Here is an 18,662-nt window from a genome sequence, read left to right on the forward strand (position 1 = left end):
CTATGGGGAGCTTTAGTGTGAAGAGGAATTCAGGCCTAAAAAATCCTGAACTGGATCATTATCTCCCTCGTGATAGGTGGTTGAGACAACCTCCAGTTGGATGACGGCAGTACGATCACAAAGTTGCCTCTTACGAGGTCGGAGTAAGCGTCTTGTGTTATATCACAATGAACTATTATTTTCCCTACGCAATATATTTAATGTCTGGGAGAAGTCTTAGACCATAAAAACCCATCAGATGACTTACATGTGGCCCTTGGGCTTAAAGCTGGATAATACTCATCTATTGCCCACAGAGCACATGACAAACCGCAGTAGCTGCAACTTCTCCAAAACAGCAGGGAAAATTGCAGCCTGGTCTTTACAAACAATTTGATTTATATGTGATTTATATATGGGGCTTATATTCCATAATGCAGTCACGACAACGCAGCAGTTCAATTGTGCACATACAGTTGTGATCAGAATAATCGCAGTGTGTTTTAAAAAGCAAATAAAGCTCAAAATCCAGATATGGGACCTGTTATCCAGAATGCTCGGGACCTGGGGTTTTCTGGATAACGGATCTTTTCCGTAATTTGGGTCCTCATGCCTTAAGTCTACTGGAAATTCATTTAAACATTAAATAAACCCAATTTGCTTCCAATAAGGATTAATTATATCTTAGTTGGGATCAAGTACGAGTTACTGTTTTATTAATACAGAGAAAAAGGAAATCATTTTTAAAAATTTGGATTATTCGGATAAAATGGAGTGTATGGGAGACAGCCATTCCATAATTTGGAGCTTTCTGGATATCGGGTTTCCGGATAAGGGATCCTTATACCTGTAATAGCTTTCATTTCCATACACACAAATGGGAACACTGCACATTCTATTCCTAATCAAAATATGAAGAAAAATGTATCAAATTTGTGTTATTCCTTTCCAGATAGTGAAGAAAAGGGGAATATTAGGGGTCAGGCCACACCGGGCTTTTTGGGGAGATTTGGTCGCCTGGTGACTAATCGCCTTGTTTTTGTGGCGACCAATCTCCCCAAACGCCTTCACTGACTCTGGGCTGGGCAAAATGAAAAAACGCCGGCGCTAATCACGCGCCTCGATTAGTTTTCCAGCTTTGGGCAGTTTTAGTTAAGAACCACACAACAGAACAAAATACAACCTACGTTTTTCCGAAGTTGCCCGAAGCTTCGGGTAGTTTTAGTAAAAATTTATCAAATTTGTGTTATTCCTTTCCAGATAGTGAAGAAAGGGGGAATAATAGGGTCAGGCCACACTGGGCGTTTTGGGGAGATTTGGTCACCTGTCGGCTAATCGCCTCGTTTTTGTGGCGACCAATCTCCCCAAACACCTTCCCTGACTCTGCGCCGGCGAAAATGAAAAAATGCCGGCGCTAATCACATGCGGCAATTCCTTTTCCAAAGTTTCCTCGTGAAGCTATTTCGGGCAACTTTGGAAAACGAACAGCCGCATGTGATTAGAGCCGGCGTTTTTTCATTTTAAGCTGGCGCAGAGTCAGGGAAGGCTTTTGGGGAGATTGGTCGCCGCAAAAGCCTTTCCGGATTTGGCTAAAATGAAAAAAACACCGGCGCTAATCACACGCAGCGATTCATTTTCTGAAGTCGCCCTGAGCTTCCTTGTGAGGCAAACAAACCGCCGCATGTGATTAGCACCGGCGTTTTTTAATTTTAAGCCGGCGCAGAGTCAGGGAAGGCATTTGGGGAGATTGGTCACCTGGCGACTAATCACCTCGTTTTTGCGGCCTTCCCTGACTCTGCGCCGGCTAAAATGAAAAAAAAAACAAAAAACGCTGGTGCTAATCACACACGGCGATTCGTTTTCCGAAGTTGCCCTGAAGTTTCCTCGTGAGGCAATTTCGGGCGACTTCGAAAAAACGAACCGCTGCGTGTGATTAGCGCCGGCGTTTTTTCATTTTAAGCATGCGCAGAGTCAGGGAAGGCGTTTAGGGAGATTGGTCACCTGGCAACTAATCGCCTCGTTTTTGCGGCGACCCGTCTGCCCAAATGCCTTTCCTGACTCTGCGCCGGCTAAAATGAAAAACTGCCGGCGCTAATCACACGCGACGATTCGTTATCTGAAGTCGCCCGAAGCTTCGGGCAGTTTTAGTAAAGAACCACACAACAGAACCAAATACAACCATACTAATCATAGAAAGTATTTGATTGTAGGTTAGAAAATAAAGGAAACAATACACTGTATATAGAACTTTATTGTTTTTTAATACGTACCAAATTCTGTTCAACATAAGTTACAGCTTGATTACCAATATAAAGAAAAGTGAGACAAAAACAAATCGAGTACACTGCTGTAGTTATACAATATATATATATATATATGCTCTGAACCTATCAACAAATCGTGTACCATTGTATCATTGGTTTATATAACTGACATAAGCTTTTTAAAAAAAAAAAGGTTTTCTTTAAAATGAACAAAAAACACAGCACAGCAATTTTTTAGTTTTTGTTTTTTAGAAAAAATGTCTTGGGAACACTAAAATTCTTGGTACAATCCCTCGTCTGGAAGGACTTTTCCGCGTGGGTTTCGGTTATACCATCTCTCGGTTGTTGCGGATGGCGCAGCACAGGACCATACTGAAGATCATTCCAAAGATCTGCAAACACAGATGAAGTCAATCAATTAAGGTAATTAAACGGACACAGTAACGAATTGAATTGGTTATATGCCAAAGATCAAGGCATGGCAGCCAGATTCTCTGGTTCGGAGTTTCGCTTTAGGGTTGCGGGCGGATTAGGGGAGATTTAGTCGCGTGGCGACTAATCGCCTTTTCTGTGGGGTGACAATCTCCCCGACTGCCTTCCGTCTGCTTGAATGAAGAATCGACTGCGCTAATGCATTCGCGGCGCTTTCGATTTTCAAAGTTGCCTCACGTCAAAAGCGCCGCAAGTGCATTAGCGCAGGCGATTCTTCATTCAGGCAAACGGAAGGAAGTTCGGGGAGATTGTCACCCCGCAGAAGAGGCGAATGGCGACTAAATGTCCCTGAATCTGCCCCAACCCTTAATCTGTGCCAGGACCGCCATCAGAAATCACAGGGCCCCATACGACAACATTTCCTGGGCCCCCTGAGCTGCGCCCACCGCAAGCCCCACCTACAGGTCCGCCCTCCCCACCCCACAGGTCCACCCCCCACCACACAGTAAAAAAAAACAAAAAAAAATATTGGTGCCTAGGGTTCCCACATGTTAATAAAAAATAAAAAGATATTGGTGGTCAGGGCCCCCCATAAAAAACATTTGTGGCCAGGGCCCACCCATTAAAAAATATTGGTGGCTAGGACCCGACTTGAGAAAAAAAAATTGGTGGCCAGAGCCCCCCCCCCCACATTATAAGAAAATTGGTGGCCAGGGCCCCTTAAACGTCCATGCCTTCCCAAAGTCAGCAGCTCTCAGAAAGATGGGGGGCCCGGCTAATCAAGTAAGTGTGTCGTTGCCAGGGCCCCCCTTACCCTCGGGCCCCCTACAACTCTCCCTCGATGGCTGCCCTGTATGGCAAGGGAAACCGTGCCAGAAGTTAAGGTTTCACAGTGTAATATAAACCCTATGAAGTTTCTATATGGCCATTTATTAGCCTGTGGGCTGAATGGCCAGTTACCTTGCAATCTGGCCACCCTAGCAATAGGCAAATAGTTTGTTCCATTCGGGGATCTGGTGGGCTCCTCTCACCAATACCAACGTCCTACCCACCTGCCAGGAAGGGGCAATATCAGATTCAATTTTATTACTGCAAACATGCAGCTTGAGCCAAAAACCTTAGGACATTGGCACTGGTCCCCCTGCTGGCCACTCCCTCACTCACTGGCCACTCCCTCACTCGCTGGCCACTCCCTCACTCGCATCTCCTGCACTGGTGACTAATTTGCTCACCTCTTCCAAGTTATGCCCCCACGCAGTTGTGCATTAGGCAGCCGTCAACTCAGCCTAACCCTAGTTTTGGCCCTGGGGTCACACTATCATGTTGTGCGCCATTGCCCTTATTTTTGTTCACTAAAGAATTATATTTTTAAAATCAAATTTAACGCAGCTCATCTTTACTGTGTAGGAGGGGTTCCAGGGCAATAGCGCTCTCTGAACTAGAAGAGCCAAATTTCTATCTTAGTGACCAGAAACTCCGCTCTTAAATTTACCAAAACCAGCTTTTTGCTGCCCCGGTAACTGGGATTAAAAAAAATAATTAAAAAAAAGGGACAATTTAAGCCATGCCCCTGATCTGCCTGACCACTCCCCAATCGGTCTAAACCCCACCCTCCTTTCTGACATGCCCCATGCCTTTGGGGAGGGGGTGCTGCCACAATTCAGGACGTTTCTTCTCTGCAACTTAATAGCCTCATATTTCAGAATAAAGAGGAACATAATCCTTCAAATACCTTTATAGATTACTTGGACTCCTTAAAGGGATACTGTCATGGGATTTTTTTTTTTCAAAAACGCATCGGTTAATAGTGCTGCTTCAGCAGAATTCTGCATTGAAATCCATTTCTCAAAAGAGCAAACTGATTTTTTTATATTTAGTTTTGAAATCTAACATGGGGCTTGACATATTGTCAGTTTCCCAGGTGCCCCAGACATGCGACTTGTGCTCTGATAAACGTCAGTCACTCTTTACTGCTGTACTGCAAGTTGGAGTGATATCACCCCCTCCCTTTCCCCCCAGCAGCCTAACAACAGAACACTGAGAAGGTAACCATGTATCAGCTCCCTGGTAGGTCTAAGAACAGCACTCAATAGTAAAATCCAGGTCCCACTGAGACACATTCAGTTACATTGAGTAGGAGAAACAACGGCCTGTCAGAGAGCAGTTCCATCCTAAAGTGCTGGCTCTTTCTGAAAGCACATGACCAGGCGAAATTACCTGAGATGCACCTACACATCAATATTACAACTAAATACACTTGCTGGTTCAGGAATGAAATTTTATATTGTAGAGTGAATTATTTGAAGTATAAACAGGATAATTTAGAAATTAAAACTACATCATAAAAATAAAGACAGAATCCCTTTAGGAGAACTAAAGAAGTAGCTAGAAATGTTGTACATTATGTTTTGGGTTTCTGTACCAGCCCAAGGCAACCACAGCCCTTTAGCAGTAAAGATCTGTGTCTCCAAAGATGCCCCAGTAGCTCCCCATCACCTTTTCTGCTGATTCACTGCACATGCTCTGTGCTGCTGTCACTTACTGAGCTTAGGGACCCACTCACAATATACAGTACACATAGAATAGAAATGTCACAATATAAGGCTGATTAGTAATTAATACACATAATTACTACATGGCAGCACAGAAACCAGTGCAATTAGCATCAGAATTTAATAATCAGCAAACCTGTAGCATCAGCTTATATTACAGCCAGGGAAGCTCATTTTCTGCTGGATAATTAGTGACGAGCCCTAAGCTTAGCTTCTCAACAGCCAATCAGAGCCCACTGAGCATGTGAGTGTCACAGACACTTTCCAAGATGGTGACCCCCTGTGACAAGTTTGAAGTCCTGGATCATTGCTGCTATTGACAAGCTCAAACTTTAGCCTCGTGCAATAAATTCAGTATATAAAATATGGCATTTTTAGCCACATTGATTTTTAAGGTTTAATTCTCCTTTAAGGCATATTTTACATTAAAGTAAGTAATAAAGGAATACAAACCATGACCACGGCAATTCCAATCCCTACTGCCCCAACTATATGCAACTTGGAGGTGAAAACTTCATCTATGACAGCTGGACAGGACTGAAAGGTACAAATAAAAGAAACAGTTATACATGAGATTGGCAAAATCCACAATATACATGATATTTTAGGAATGCACTGAATGCAGGATTCGGCCTTTTTTTTAGCAGGATTCGGATCTGCAATCCTTGTGTCCGGCCGAATATGTAAATTAGGGGACGGGAGGGAAATCACGTGACTTTTTCACCATTAAACAAGGAAGTGAAAAAAAAACGTTGACACCTTTTCCCTTTCCCGACCCTCATTTGCATATACAAATTAGGATTCGGTTTGGGATTCTGCCTTTTTAAGCAGGATTTGGATTCGGCCGAATCCTTGTGCCCAGCTGAACCGAATCCTAATTTGCATATGTAAATTAGGGGCGGTAGGGAAATCACGTGACTTTTCATCACAAAAATATTTTGTTTCCTTTCCCAACCCTAATTTGCATAGGCAAATTAGGATTCGGTTCGGTATTCGGACGAATCTTTCACAAAGGATTCGGCCAAATCCCAAATAGTGGATTCGGTGCATCCCTATTATATTTAGAGGCATGACCTGGAATCATTCACGGGTCCAATAGACAAACCCGTGTAAAAACTGGACCACAACCTCTCTTGAACCAACTAACCCACAATGCTCCTTCCCCATCCCTGCTGCAAGTTGTTTGTTTCTAGGGATGCACCGAAACCACTATTTGGGATTCGGCTGAATCCCCAAATCCTTGGCGAAAGATTCGGCCGAACACCGAACAGGAATACCGAGCAGGAAAGGAAAAAATGGAAAAAAATTCTTCTTTTGTGATGAAAAGTCACACGATTTCCCTACCGCCCCTAATTTACATATGCAAATTAGGATTCCGATTCGGTTTGGGCCAGGCACAAGGATTCGTCCGAATCCAAATCCTGCTTAAAAAGGCTGAATCCCGAACCGAATCCTGGATTCGGTGCATTCCTATTCGTTTCTAACTCGATCAGGGACAAAATCTGGAAGTGATGTCACTCTAGAGGCAGATCAGCCAGGTCAGGGGTAGAAAATGATCTTTTAACTGGGGGAGGCAAGTTTGATAAGAGTCTGCAATTGAGCCGAGTACCCGCGGGTTGACAACATGGTCATGGAGTCTAGGACTTCCCGTCTTAAACCTGATCTGCAGGTATTTCATGGCTACCTGAATTGTGTGATCTATTTTCTGGAACGCTTAATTTAAGTGCAGCCCTTGTAGCTTATTTGAGATCAAGCTGCTGGAGATCAAAATCATGGTTCAGAATATTGGCCCACGGGTGCATCATAATGAACTTGCCCAATGTTCAAAGAAAGACATTTGAAAGGGGAAGAGAAGACACTGCTCAAGGCAAGATGGCGGTCTTTCTAAATCAGTGATCCCCAACCAATGGCTCTTGAGCAACAATGGTGCTCACCAACCCCTTGGATGTTGCTCTCGGTGGCCTCAAAGCTGGTGCTTATTTTTAAATTCCAGGCTTGGGGGCAACATTTGGTTTCATAAAAACAAGGTGTACTGCCAAACAGAGTCTTCTATAGGTTGCCAATCCACACAGAGGCTACTAAATACCAAATCACAGCCCTTATTTGGCATCCCTATGGACTTTTTTCATGCTTGTGTTGCTCCCCAACTCTTTACATTTGAATGTGAAAGGTTGGGGACCCCTGTTCTAAATGGTCATGGAAATGGCATCCATGATACAAAAGCATAACCTGGAGGAGGTGTCCCCTCCTCCTAAAACATTCACCTCTAATGTGGAAGGAGGAGAATACAATTTAACAGTATCAATTTAGCAGCTGACAGTTTCAGGCTGGGCCTACCAGGGTCCAAAGACAGAGCCGTATTATATAGCCCTACTGCGAATATAAGAAAGGCCCATTTGGACTGAAGCCCACTGGGAGATGCTCGGGCAGACCAGTCCATGTTTTACCAATACCAAGATGACAACAAACCAGAAATGAAATATGACAGTTTCAATTAATGCTGTTTTAGTGTTCTTAGTGAATAACTGTATCCTTTAAGGGGTGGAGGGTTAAATCAGTGTACAGGAGTAAAATTAAAGGGATACTGTCATGGGAAAACATGTTATCGAAACGCATAAGTTAATAGTGCTGCTCCAGCAGAATTCGGCACTGAAATCCATTTCTCAAAAAACAGATTTTTTTATATTCAATTTTGAAATCTAACACGGGGCTAGACATATAGTCAGTTTCCCAGCTGTCCCAGTCATGTGACTTGTGCCTGCACTTTAGGATGGAACTACTTTCTGGCAGGCTATTATTTCTCCTACTTAATGTAACCGAATCAGTCTCAGTGGGACTTTTACTATTGAGTGTTGTTTTTAGATCTACCAGGCAGCTGTTGTCTTGTGTTAGGAGCTGCTATCTGGTTACCTTCCCATTGTTCTGTTGTTTGGCTGCTGGGGAGGGGAAGGGAGGGGGTGATATCAACTTGCAGTACAGCAGTAAAGAATGACTGAAGTTTATCAGAGCACAAGTCACATGACTTGGGGCAGCTGGGAAATTGACAATATGTCTAGCCCCATGTCCGATTTGAAAACTGAATATAAAAACATCTGCTTGCTCTTTTGAAAATTTGATTTCAGTGCAGACTTCTGCTGGAGCAGCACTATTAACTGATGCGTTTTTAAAAAAACAAAAAACAAACATGTTTTCCCATGACAGTATCCCTTTAAGCGTCTGCTATCATTAGCCATACCCGTGCAGAGAGGGCACTGAGTATTCCTTGATTATTGGGGCAGATGTCCGTTAGGGCTGCGTCAAGTACTCCGTTATTTCCACAACAATCGAACTGAAAGAGGGAAAACAAAAGAAATTGTTAATACATATAATAATAATAATAATAATAATCTAAAAACCATGTTTATCATCGCTATTAAAACACACATATTTTTATTAGCACAGGTATGGGATAATGTCGGAAGTACCATCACTATTCGCAGGGGTGTCCAGGTGTCTGCTATATGGTTTCCTAGTCCATTTCACCACTTCCCTGGCCACTACAAATGAGTAAGGATGGGCGAATTTGACCCGTTTCGTCAAAAATTCGCCGCCGGCGAAATGTCACCGACGCCCATTAAAGTCGATGGGTGTCAAAAAAGATTTTGACGCATGCTGAAATTTTTTTTGACGCGCGTTGCCATACAAGTCTATGGGCATCATTTCCGCGGCGAAACAAGGCGAATAAATTCGCCCATCCCTACAAATGAGTGATCACAGAGTTGCCCCTACTAAACCCTTTTGTTTAGGGCTGGGGGTTCTGTCACATTACACCACTGATATATTGTATTGTGTTTAGCAGTGTTTGTGCAAACCCCAACATAGATTTAAGAAAACAAACGGAAAAATAAATAAATATATATATATATATATATATATATATATATATATATATATATATATATATATATATATATATATATATATATATATATATATATATATATATATATATATATATATATATATATATATATATATATATATATACATACACACACACACAGATACAAATACACCCCTCCAGAATACTTACAGCAAAGTGGATCCCTTTTAGGGTTTCCTTTAAGGAACTATCTTTGGTTTGTATGTACTTTGCATACGTTTCCCGGTAAAATGTCTTTAGTTCATCAACGACCTACAGAGAGACAAAACACACACATAAAGTGATTTTTATTCCTATTCCTAGAACTTTATCTCACGAGCAGTTGGTACCACCAGTTCTTGTTACATATATTGTACGCCATGAGACATTGGAGGATAGGATAGAAGACAATTATCCCATTCTCATAAACCACTGGATGTTCTCCTGTGCTGAAAACCATATATATGACATAAGTCATAGAACATTAAAGGGATACGGTCATGGGAAAAATCGTTTTTTTCCCCAAAACGCATTAGTTAATAGTGCTGCTCCAGCAGAATTCTGCACTGAAATCCGTTTTTGAAATCTGACATGGGGCTAGACATATTGTCAGTTTCTCAGCTGCCCTCAGGCTTGTGACTCGTGCTCTGATAAACTTCAGTCACTCTTTACTGCTGTACTGATTGATATCACCCCCTCCCTTTCCCCCCAAGCAGCCCAACAACAGAACAATGGGAAGGTAACCAGATAGCAGCTCCCTAACAGAAGATAACAGCTGCCTGGTAGATCTAAGAACAACACTGAATAGTAAAATCCAGGTCCCACTGCAACACATTCAGTTACATTGAGTAGGAGAAACAACAGCCTGCCAGAAAGCAGTTCCATCCTAAAGTGCTGGCTCTTTCTGAAAGCACATGACCAGGCAAAATGACCTGAGATGCACCTACACACCAATATTACACCTAAAAAAATACACTTGCTGGTTCAGGAATGAAATGTTATATTGTAGAGTGAATAATTTAAAGTGTAACTAGGAATAAAAAGGACATAAAAATCACCATAGAATCCCTTTAAGCGCCATTTTCTGCAGTAGGGGCAGCAAATTAGGCCCTGATTGGGTACATGCGCTGCTGGTGGAAACAACCAATTGTTGTGAGCCTTTACCGGATACCATTGCTAATGTTACATTGACTACTAGTGGATCAGAAATGTTCAACCTGAATCCGACCCATACTGATGACTTAGTACGGGGGGATGGAATCAGCCACCATAGGGGATGCCAAACCCAAGGGTCCTGGATTAATCCACTGCTTACCCCCAACTGCCAGAATGGAATGCAACATTACCCAATGCCTAATTTAGATTCGATAGGACTATTCGGGGAGATGACACCCCTACAGGGCTTTTGGTTGGGTGCAGTTTGGTAACACCGTCCTCTAGTACTTGCACATCTCAGCAGTGATACAATCGTTGGTCCTAACCCACTAACTATACAAGGCAAACATAAAGGATCCATCACGGACCAATCACAGCGCACTTTTCCGATCGACAGTTTACATCTAGGGATGTAGCGAACCGCCGAGTATGTGTTCGCGAACGCCGTTCGCGAACACCGGCAAAAAATGCGAACAGTTCGCGAACTTCGAACATCCGAAAATCGTTCGAATCGAACGATCGAAGGATTTCGACCGAATGGTCTTGACGCGAACGCCTATTGGCGAATGTCGCGCGACGTTCGCGAACTTGCGGCGGACGCGAACAGCCGATGTTCGCGCGAACAAGTTCGCCGCAGAACAGTTCGCTACATCCCTATTTACATCTAATTTTGGAGTATTGTCGGGTGTAGTAAAAATCAGGGATGCCCCGAATACAGGATGCGGTTCGGGTTTCGGCCAGGATTCGGCCTTTTTCAGCAGGAATCTAATTCGGCCGAATCATTCTGCCCGGCGGAACTGAATCCGAATTTGCATATGCAAATTAGGGGCAGGGAGGGAAATCGCATGACTTTTTGTCATAAAACAAGGAAGTAAAAAATTAGGATTCGGATTCAGTTCGGCTGAATCTTTCGCAGTGGATTCGGTGCATTCCTAGTAAAAATGAATCTCTACATGTTAAATTGTATATAGTTACATAGTTAAATTGGGTTGAAAAAAGACAAAGTCCATCAAGTTCAACCCCTCCAAATGAAAACCCAGCATCCATACACACACCCCTCCCTACTTTTAATTAAATTCTATATACCCATATCTATACTAACTATAGAGTTTAGTATCACAATAGCCTTTGATATTATGTCTGTCCAAGAAATCATCCAAGTCCCTCTTATAGTCATTAACTGAATCAGCATCACAACATCACCCGGCAGTGCATTCCACAACCTCACTGTCCTGACTGTGAAGAACCCCCTACGTTGCTTCAAATGAAAGTTCTTTTCTTCTAGTCTGAAGGGGTGGCCTCTGGTACGGTGATCCTCTTTATGGGTAAAAAGGTCCCCTGCTATTTGTCTATAATGTCCTCTAATGTACTTGTAAAGTCTAATCATGTCCCCTCACAAGCACCTTTTTTCCAGAGAAAACAACCCCAACCTTGACAGTCTCCCCTCATAATTTAACTCTTCCCTCCCTCTAACCAGTTTAGTTGCACTTAGTCTCTGCACTCTCTCCAGCTCATTTATATCCCTCTTAAGGACTGGAGTCCAAAACTGCCCCCATACTCCAGATGAGGCCTCACCAGGGACCTATAAAGAGACATAATTATGTTTCATCCCTTGAGTTAATGCCCTTTTTTATGCAAGACAGAACTTTATTTGCTTTAGTAGCCACAGAATGACACTGCCCAGAATTAGACAACTTGTTATCTACAAAGACCCCTAGATCCTTCTCATTTAAGGAAACTCCCAACACACTGCCATTTAGTGTATAACTTGCATTTATATTATTTTTGCCAAAGTGCATAACCTGCATTTATCAACATTGAACCTCATTTTCCAGTTTGCTGCCCAGTTTTCCAGTTTAGACAAATCACTGTGCAAAGTGGCAGCATCCTGCATGGAACCTATAGTTCTGCACAATTTAGTATCATCTGCAAAAATAGAAACAGTACTTTCAATGGCCACCTCCAGGTCATTAATAAACAAGTTGAAAATCAAGGGACCAAGTACAGAGCCCTGCGGTACTCCACTAACAACACTGGTCCAATTAGAAAATGTTCCATTTACCACCACTCTTTGTAGTCTATCTTTTAGCCAGTTCTCTATCCAGGTACAAATACTCTGTTCCAGGCCAACATTCCTTCATTTAACCAGTAACCTTCTGTGTGGCACTGTATCAAATGCTTTATATAGATTGACTCAGGGTCGGAATGGAGTATTGATTGGGGCCCACCGGGTTCAAAACTTCCAGGGCCCCCCGCGCACCATCATTGTTTTCTTTTGGGGCCCAGCCGATCGGGGGAACCCACCGGGTTTTTTCTCGGTGTCCCGCCATCCCCGTCCGACTGGTAAATATTTAGCAGTAGGAACTGTAATGGCTAACGGACAATTCATGTTGAATGGAGGGGAAAGTTGTTTTAGCTTAGACAGGATCTTACCTTGTCCTTATTTGTGAATCCCCAGATGCCCGCTGCAATTTCAATAGCAAAGATGACCAGAAGGAATGCGAAAAACTAGAACAAAAAAATTATACAGTATTAATGTTTAGTAATGTTTTACTAGTGGACCTAGTAACCCATAGCAACCAATTAACAAGAGGCTTTTACTGGTCTCTTTTTTTTTTTTTTTTTAAGGAATATGGTCGCTCCAGACTTTGGCCAATGAAAAGGAATGGGGCAAGCGCTCGGGCAATGAGCAGAGATGTTCAGTCTCAATAACCCACTCACTGCCTCGGATCTGACAGCTGCAGGGGTCAACTTTGTTAGGAGCATTGTATCTGCTGTATAATTATTATGAACGCTTTACCAGTCCCAGCATGCATTCTGATTCCTGAATTGCACCGCAGCATCCCAGAAATCCAACCAACATCATGAGAGCACCGGCACCAATCAGAATGTAGACACCTGCAACAGAAAGAATAACACAAGGACCTTTTAAGTTTGGGAATGATGTTCAGTTTAAAAACGTTATTTTGTCATTTACAAATTGAATTAAGATTTTAGCAGCAAAACCCTTTGGGTATTCTTGGTTACAGACAACTCAGCATACCAGCATACACCTTTGTGCAACATGAGCACAAAAAATGGGACTTGTGTTGAAAAAAAGTTTTTTCAAATGGAGATAATGAGCTCTGTGTAAACAAGCCCCTTCCTTAATTAACTACCCTCTCATACATCCCAGTAGTAGCAGATTATATTAGAATTTGATATCATAGATGTGCTCCTTGTTCAGTGGTGCAAGTACTAGGGAAGCAAATTGTACAACTGCACTGGGACCTTCTCCCCTGGTGGGGTCCATTGTGAAGCAACCTGAAAGCCTGTGGGGCTCTTGGTGGCATGTTTACAGCATGGGGACTAGGTTAAATTGTTAATTTGGCAGCGAGATTGGCCAATACAATCCTTGACCTGGGCCACGGTATCTGCTGGATGGTAGTTTTCCTTCCACAGCCACTTTATCGCTCGCTCGTTAAAAGGGAAGTAAAGTCTAAAATAGAATAAAGCTATAAATGCTGAATTTTGTATACTAAACAAACTTACTGCAACACAAGCCTAATCAAACAAATGATTTATGCTTTCAAATTTGGCCATAGGGGGTCACCATCTTATACATCTTTGCAAGACCAAGACTGTGCACATGCTCAGTGGGGTCTGGGCTGCTCAGGGATTGTCATAAATCAAAACAGCACAAGTCAAATAATATCTGCCAGAAGCCGATACAGCAAGACTAATAATCAGACAAACTTTCTCCAACTCTGCAGAACCAGTGGCTGCAGCAAAATAATCCTCCAAATTGAATCCCAGTTTTTGTTTAAATCTGGCTCCATGATCTGTTCCTGCAGCTGGAGTTGGAAACAGTAAAGGTGATTTAAAGGCAAAAATAAAATCCAATACAAATCTCTACACAGTCGCCGACTGCTCTACAGGGAAACAAACAAAGCTGCTTGAGTTCTGCATGGCTGGGAAGTATGGCGGGGGCTCCCCCTGCTGTTCATAAGTATGATTGTTTCCCTGCAGAGCAGTTAGGGTCTGACAATTCCTATCCACAGCAGTAAATGAAGGGAGAATTTCACTGCATACAGTCAGGTTTCTTATATAAACGGTACACATTTTTTAATTAAAGTATATTGGAGATAGGTTTCTTTTTCATTAAAGTAAAAATTTTATTTCATTTTTTAGCCTTTACATGCCCTTTAACTAGTGGATGGTTGAAGAAGGGGTCGCTGAAGTCTGATGTCAGGGGGCTGAAGTCTGATGTCACTACCCTGCCCTAAATGTAATCTCCCTGTCATCTCCCCCACCCCTACTACTTCCCTGCCTGAAGGAAAGGTGGCAACCCCATCCTTCACCGATTATTTTGACAGATGTTCATATGCACATGATATTTTTTGCATGATTTTGACCCTACTGCCCAACCAGATCTGTTCAGTTTTCCATGGCATGGTGGCCTGACAAGCCCAGCCCCTCCAACCTGTCCCAGGGATGGCCAAAACTGATTGCCACTTTTATTTGAATGTCCAAGCCCACCTCCTTCAGTGGGCTGGGAATGGATAAGGGAAAAGTCCATGTTTGAGGAAAAGCAAGAAACATTATTCAGTTGATCTGAATGTACAGAACAATGGAACCGTGGCATAATAAACTCAATCACAGCCAAACGGAAAATTTAGCCAAATAAAAACGTGAGCTTATTATAGATCTTGTTCTAAAGGAATATGGTTGCTCCAGTCTTTAGCCAATGAAAAGGAATGGGACAAGCGCATCGGGCAGTGGGAAAAGATGTGCCATCTCAATAACCCATTCACTGCCTGGCGGTATATATATTATATATAGTGAATGACATACCCCCTATGGTAGAATATGAGTATATTATATACAAAGGTTGTCTGGATGGATTATAGGCAAAACCAGTAGTATAAGAAGATATGTGTAGTTACCGCATCTTGTATAATGCAGATAAAAGTAGCTGCAGTTATGAATATATATTTAATGCATAAGTTTTAATTCTAATAAAATCACAAAACACTTACCAACATAGAAGGTGCCGGTATTTTGGTCAGAGTCAAACAAAGTTTTGGTCTGGTTGTCGAATCGAAGCCATAATCCGATCGCCAGGACGGCTGTTCCAGCCAACTAAGAATAAGGAAGAGAAATTCAATAAATTCAGTAAATATTCATTTGTCAAGTGGCATGCAAGCTTTTGTCTAGATTTGTACATTTGAGTCAATATAAAAAGATCAAGGATGGGCACTACTGCCAATGCTCAGTTTATCCAACAAACCCATAAGCAAGAGCCACTGATCTGCTCATTGGGCCAAGGTACATCTACCATGAGCTGAAGAAGTCCCCTCTCACTTATATTTTCCAAGAACCATCAATGGCTCCTATCTTCCATTTTATTATTTCTTTTAACATGTATTTTTATAGCACCAACTTATTAGGAGGAGGAGCTGGCCTAGAGGTTAAGTCAGTGATCCCCAACCAGTAGCTTGTGAAGCAACATGTTGCTCTCCAACCCCTTGGATGATGCTCTCTGTGTCCTCAAAGCAGGTGCTTATTTTTGAATTCCAGGCTTGGAAGCAAGTTTTAATTGCATAAAACTAAGTATAGTGTTAAGTAGAGTCTCTTGTAGGCTGTCAGTCCACATAGGAACTACCAAATAGCCAATCTCAGCCCATCTTTGTCACCGCAAGGGACTTTTTCATGCTTGTGTTGCTCTCCAACTCTTTTTACATTTAAATGTGGCTCATGTGTAAAAAAGGTTGTGGATCCCTGGGTTAAGTGATCAGTCTTTGATGAGGGATCTCATGCTAGAGACCCTGTGGCAAGTCCTTTTGACCCTGGACAAGTCACTTAATTTCCTGGTGTCCCGGCTAGTTAGTTTGTCAATAATGGCTGCCTTGCTTGTGGTTAAAGCATCCAATGGAAGAAAAGTGCTATATAAAAATGATTCCCTTGCTGCAAGTCAGGGGTGTAACTACAGAGGAAGCAGATGGCCCAGGAGGTATAGGGGGCCCATGAGGCCCAAATAATGAGGGATTTCAACATATTGGTAAAACAGGACAATCTCTGGATATGTTGGGAGCCCTAAAATTAATTTGCTGTGGGGCCCAGTGACATCTAGTTACACCTCTGCTGCAAGTGATAAAACCATGAAAACATGCCTCCCATGAACCCACAAAAGCACAAGATCGGGAAGGTTCAGCCAGACTACGGATATACGGGGGCATGTATGAAGCAAGCTACAATTGGGTAGTTGTCACGAAGGCTAGGATTATGCTAGCCATGCACAGAAAGATCCACTGGTATAGGAAGTTTCCACAACAAGCTTTGCTCACTATGGCCACCCAAGTAGTAGGACAAATTAGGTTAATCTGATTTAGTAGAACCCCCCGGGTCAACAACTGTATAATAACAGAGACCTAACCACACCCGATGGGGGGGGGGGAGACATGATCGGCTTTTTCATACTGGAAGCAAATATTGGTCCATTATGAACATCCAAATGAGTCAATATACAAATGCTGTTCTGTATCTGTTCTACTAGTCCATCTTTAATTGTGCATAGTAGACCGTATTGTATTGCTTTGTGTTCATTGTTTAGCGAGTTTTCTTTAGTGTGTTGGCTCACTTTAGGGTCAGGGCACACGCTCAGATTCAGGGAGATTAGTCGCCCGACGACAAATCTCCTCTTCTTCAGGGTGACTAATCTCCCTGAACTGCCTCCCGCTGGCTAGAATGTAAATCGTCGGCGGGATGGCACTCTGAGCGCTTCGTTTTCCGAAGTTGCCCGAAGTTACAAAGCGCTCCGAGTGCCATCCAGCCAGCGATTTACATTCTAGCCAGTGGGAGGCAGTTCAGGGAGATTAATCGCCCTGATGAAGAGGAGATTTGTTGCCGGGCGACTAATCTCCCTGAATCTGATCATGTGCCCTGACCCTTATCAGTATCACTGAAATCCTAAGAATGCGATGACCCCACCCTTCAGATCTTGTCTATGCAAAGTGACTGATAGGATTCCTCAGCTCAAAGAGCTTTGCACACACACACTTCCCCTATACATTCTTCAGGCTCACAAGTGCTGAGTATTTATTTCAACAGTTTGTGAGCTGATGAAACACTTAGATCCATTAATGGGAGATGCCAATTCTCCCTGGTTATTCTGCGTGCTATTGTTTCTGCAAACACTTTCTCTTTGAGCAGAGACAGGCTGATGAACAATGATTAATTAACAACTCATTATGTTTGTAATTAAAGTACAAATATTTCAGCTCCATAGAACAGCAAAGGTAAAGAAGTTACTTTTCTTACCTGAATAGAAGTTAATATTTAGCTTGTTTGTGACTTTTTTAACCTTGCTTACTTGTGGTGCTGAATACAAAGGACATATGCAAACAAAATGCAGGGAACACAATGATTGATTCAGACATCATGATAAGGTGGCCTGTAAACTGGATTGGTATTTAGTCTGGCACCAAATGGTCTGCTTTTTGGGGTTAGGGAGTTTGACCTGTACACCCTAATGCAGTGATCCCCAAACAAAAAATTGCTCTCTAACCCTTTGGATGTTGCTCTCCGTGGCCTCAAAGCAGGTTCTTATTTTTGAGTTCCTGGCTTGAAGGCAAGGTCTAGTTGAATACAAACAATGTGTATTGCCAAACAGAGGTCCACATAGAGGCTACCAATAAGCCAATCACAGCCCATAATTGTTATCCCCATTAACTTTTTTCATGCATATCTTGCTCCCCAACTTTTTTTACATTTGAATGTGGCTCATGGCTAAAAGAAAGGTTGGGGACTCCTGCCCTAATTACTGTACACGTACACCAAGGGTTTACCTTTAAATAATACAAAGTGAGAAGAGCTTGTAAGTTAACTGGTTCTTTTAGAGAGGGAGGTTGTGAAATGCGTAGTATTAAAGTAAGAGTAGTTTTGCAATAAGCATATCTCATTAGCTTTCTCTAATCTACGAGGGACTGGGTTACAAAGAAGGGGGAATATTAACACAGCTTTTTATTCTTATGGAATTTAGGATTAAGCCATACATGTTGCAGCTTCTCTTCATTCCTCTTGTTCCAGTCACTTGAGGCCTAAACAAACAGAATAATGGAAGGTGGCGTGTTTATCTATGGCAGGGATCCCAAACCTTTTCAACCCGTGAGCAACATTCAGAAGTAGAAGGAGTTTGGGAGCAACAAAAGCATGAAAAATGTTCTTTGGCTGCCAAATAAGTGCAGTGATTGGCCTTTTGGTAGCCCCTATGTGGATTGTCAACCTACATTTAGGCTCTGCTTGGCAGTGCCACTGGTTTTTATACAACCAAAACTTGCCTGGAATTCAAAAATAATCACCTGCTTTGAGGCTACTGGGAGCAAAATCCAATAGGTTGGA

General features: G+C 42.5%; 1 protein-coding gene across 1 annotated transcript in view; it reads right to left on the bottom strand.

Annotated features, from left to right (window-relative positions):
- Window positions 1–2,221: 2,221 nt before the first annotated feature.
- MGC82181 (protein) overlaps window positions 2,222–18,662 on the bottom strand; it is a 37,460-nt gene continuing 21,019 nt past the window's right edge. Inside the window, 7 exon segments of the mRNA NM_001091894.1 lie at window positions 2,222–2,635; window positions 5,681–5,764; window positions 8,463–8,555; window positions 9,300–9,401; window positions 12,717–12,791; window positions 13,084–13,181; window positions 15,302–15,404. Coding sequence (NP_001085363.1) covers window positions 2,570–2,635; window positions 5,681–5,764; window positions 8,463–8,555; window positions 9,300–9,401; window positions 12,717–12,791; window positions 13,084–13,181; window positions 15,302–15,404 — 621 coding nt within the window. The 3' untranslated portion in view covers window positions 2,222–2,569.

The sequence above is a fragment of the Xenopus laevis genome, chromosome 3S (assembly GCF_017654675.1).
Source record: "Xenopus laevis strain J_2021 chromosome 3S, Xenopus_laevis_v10.1, whole genome shotgun sequence".
NCBI classification, from domain to species: Eukaryota; Metazoa; Chordata; class Amphibia; order Anura; family Pipidae; genus Xenopus; species Xenopus laevis.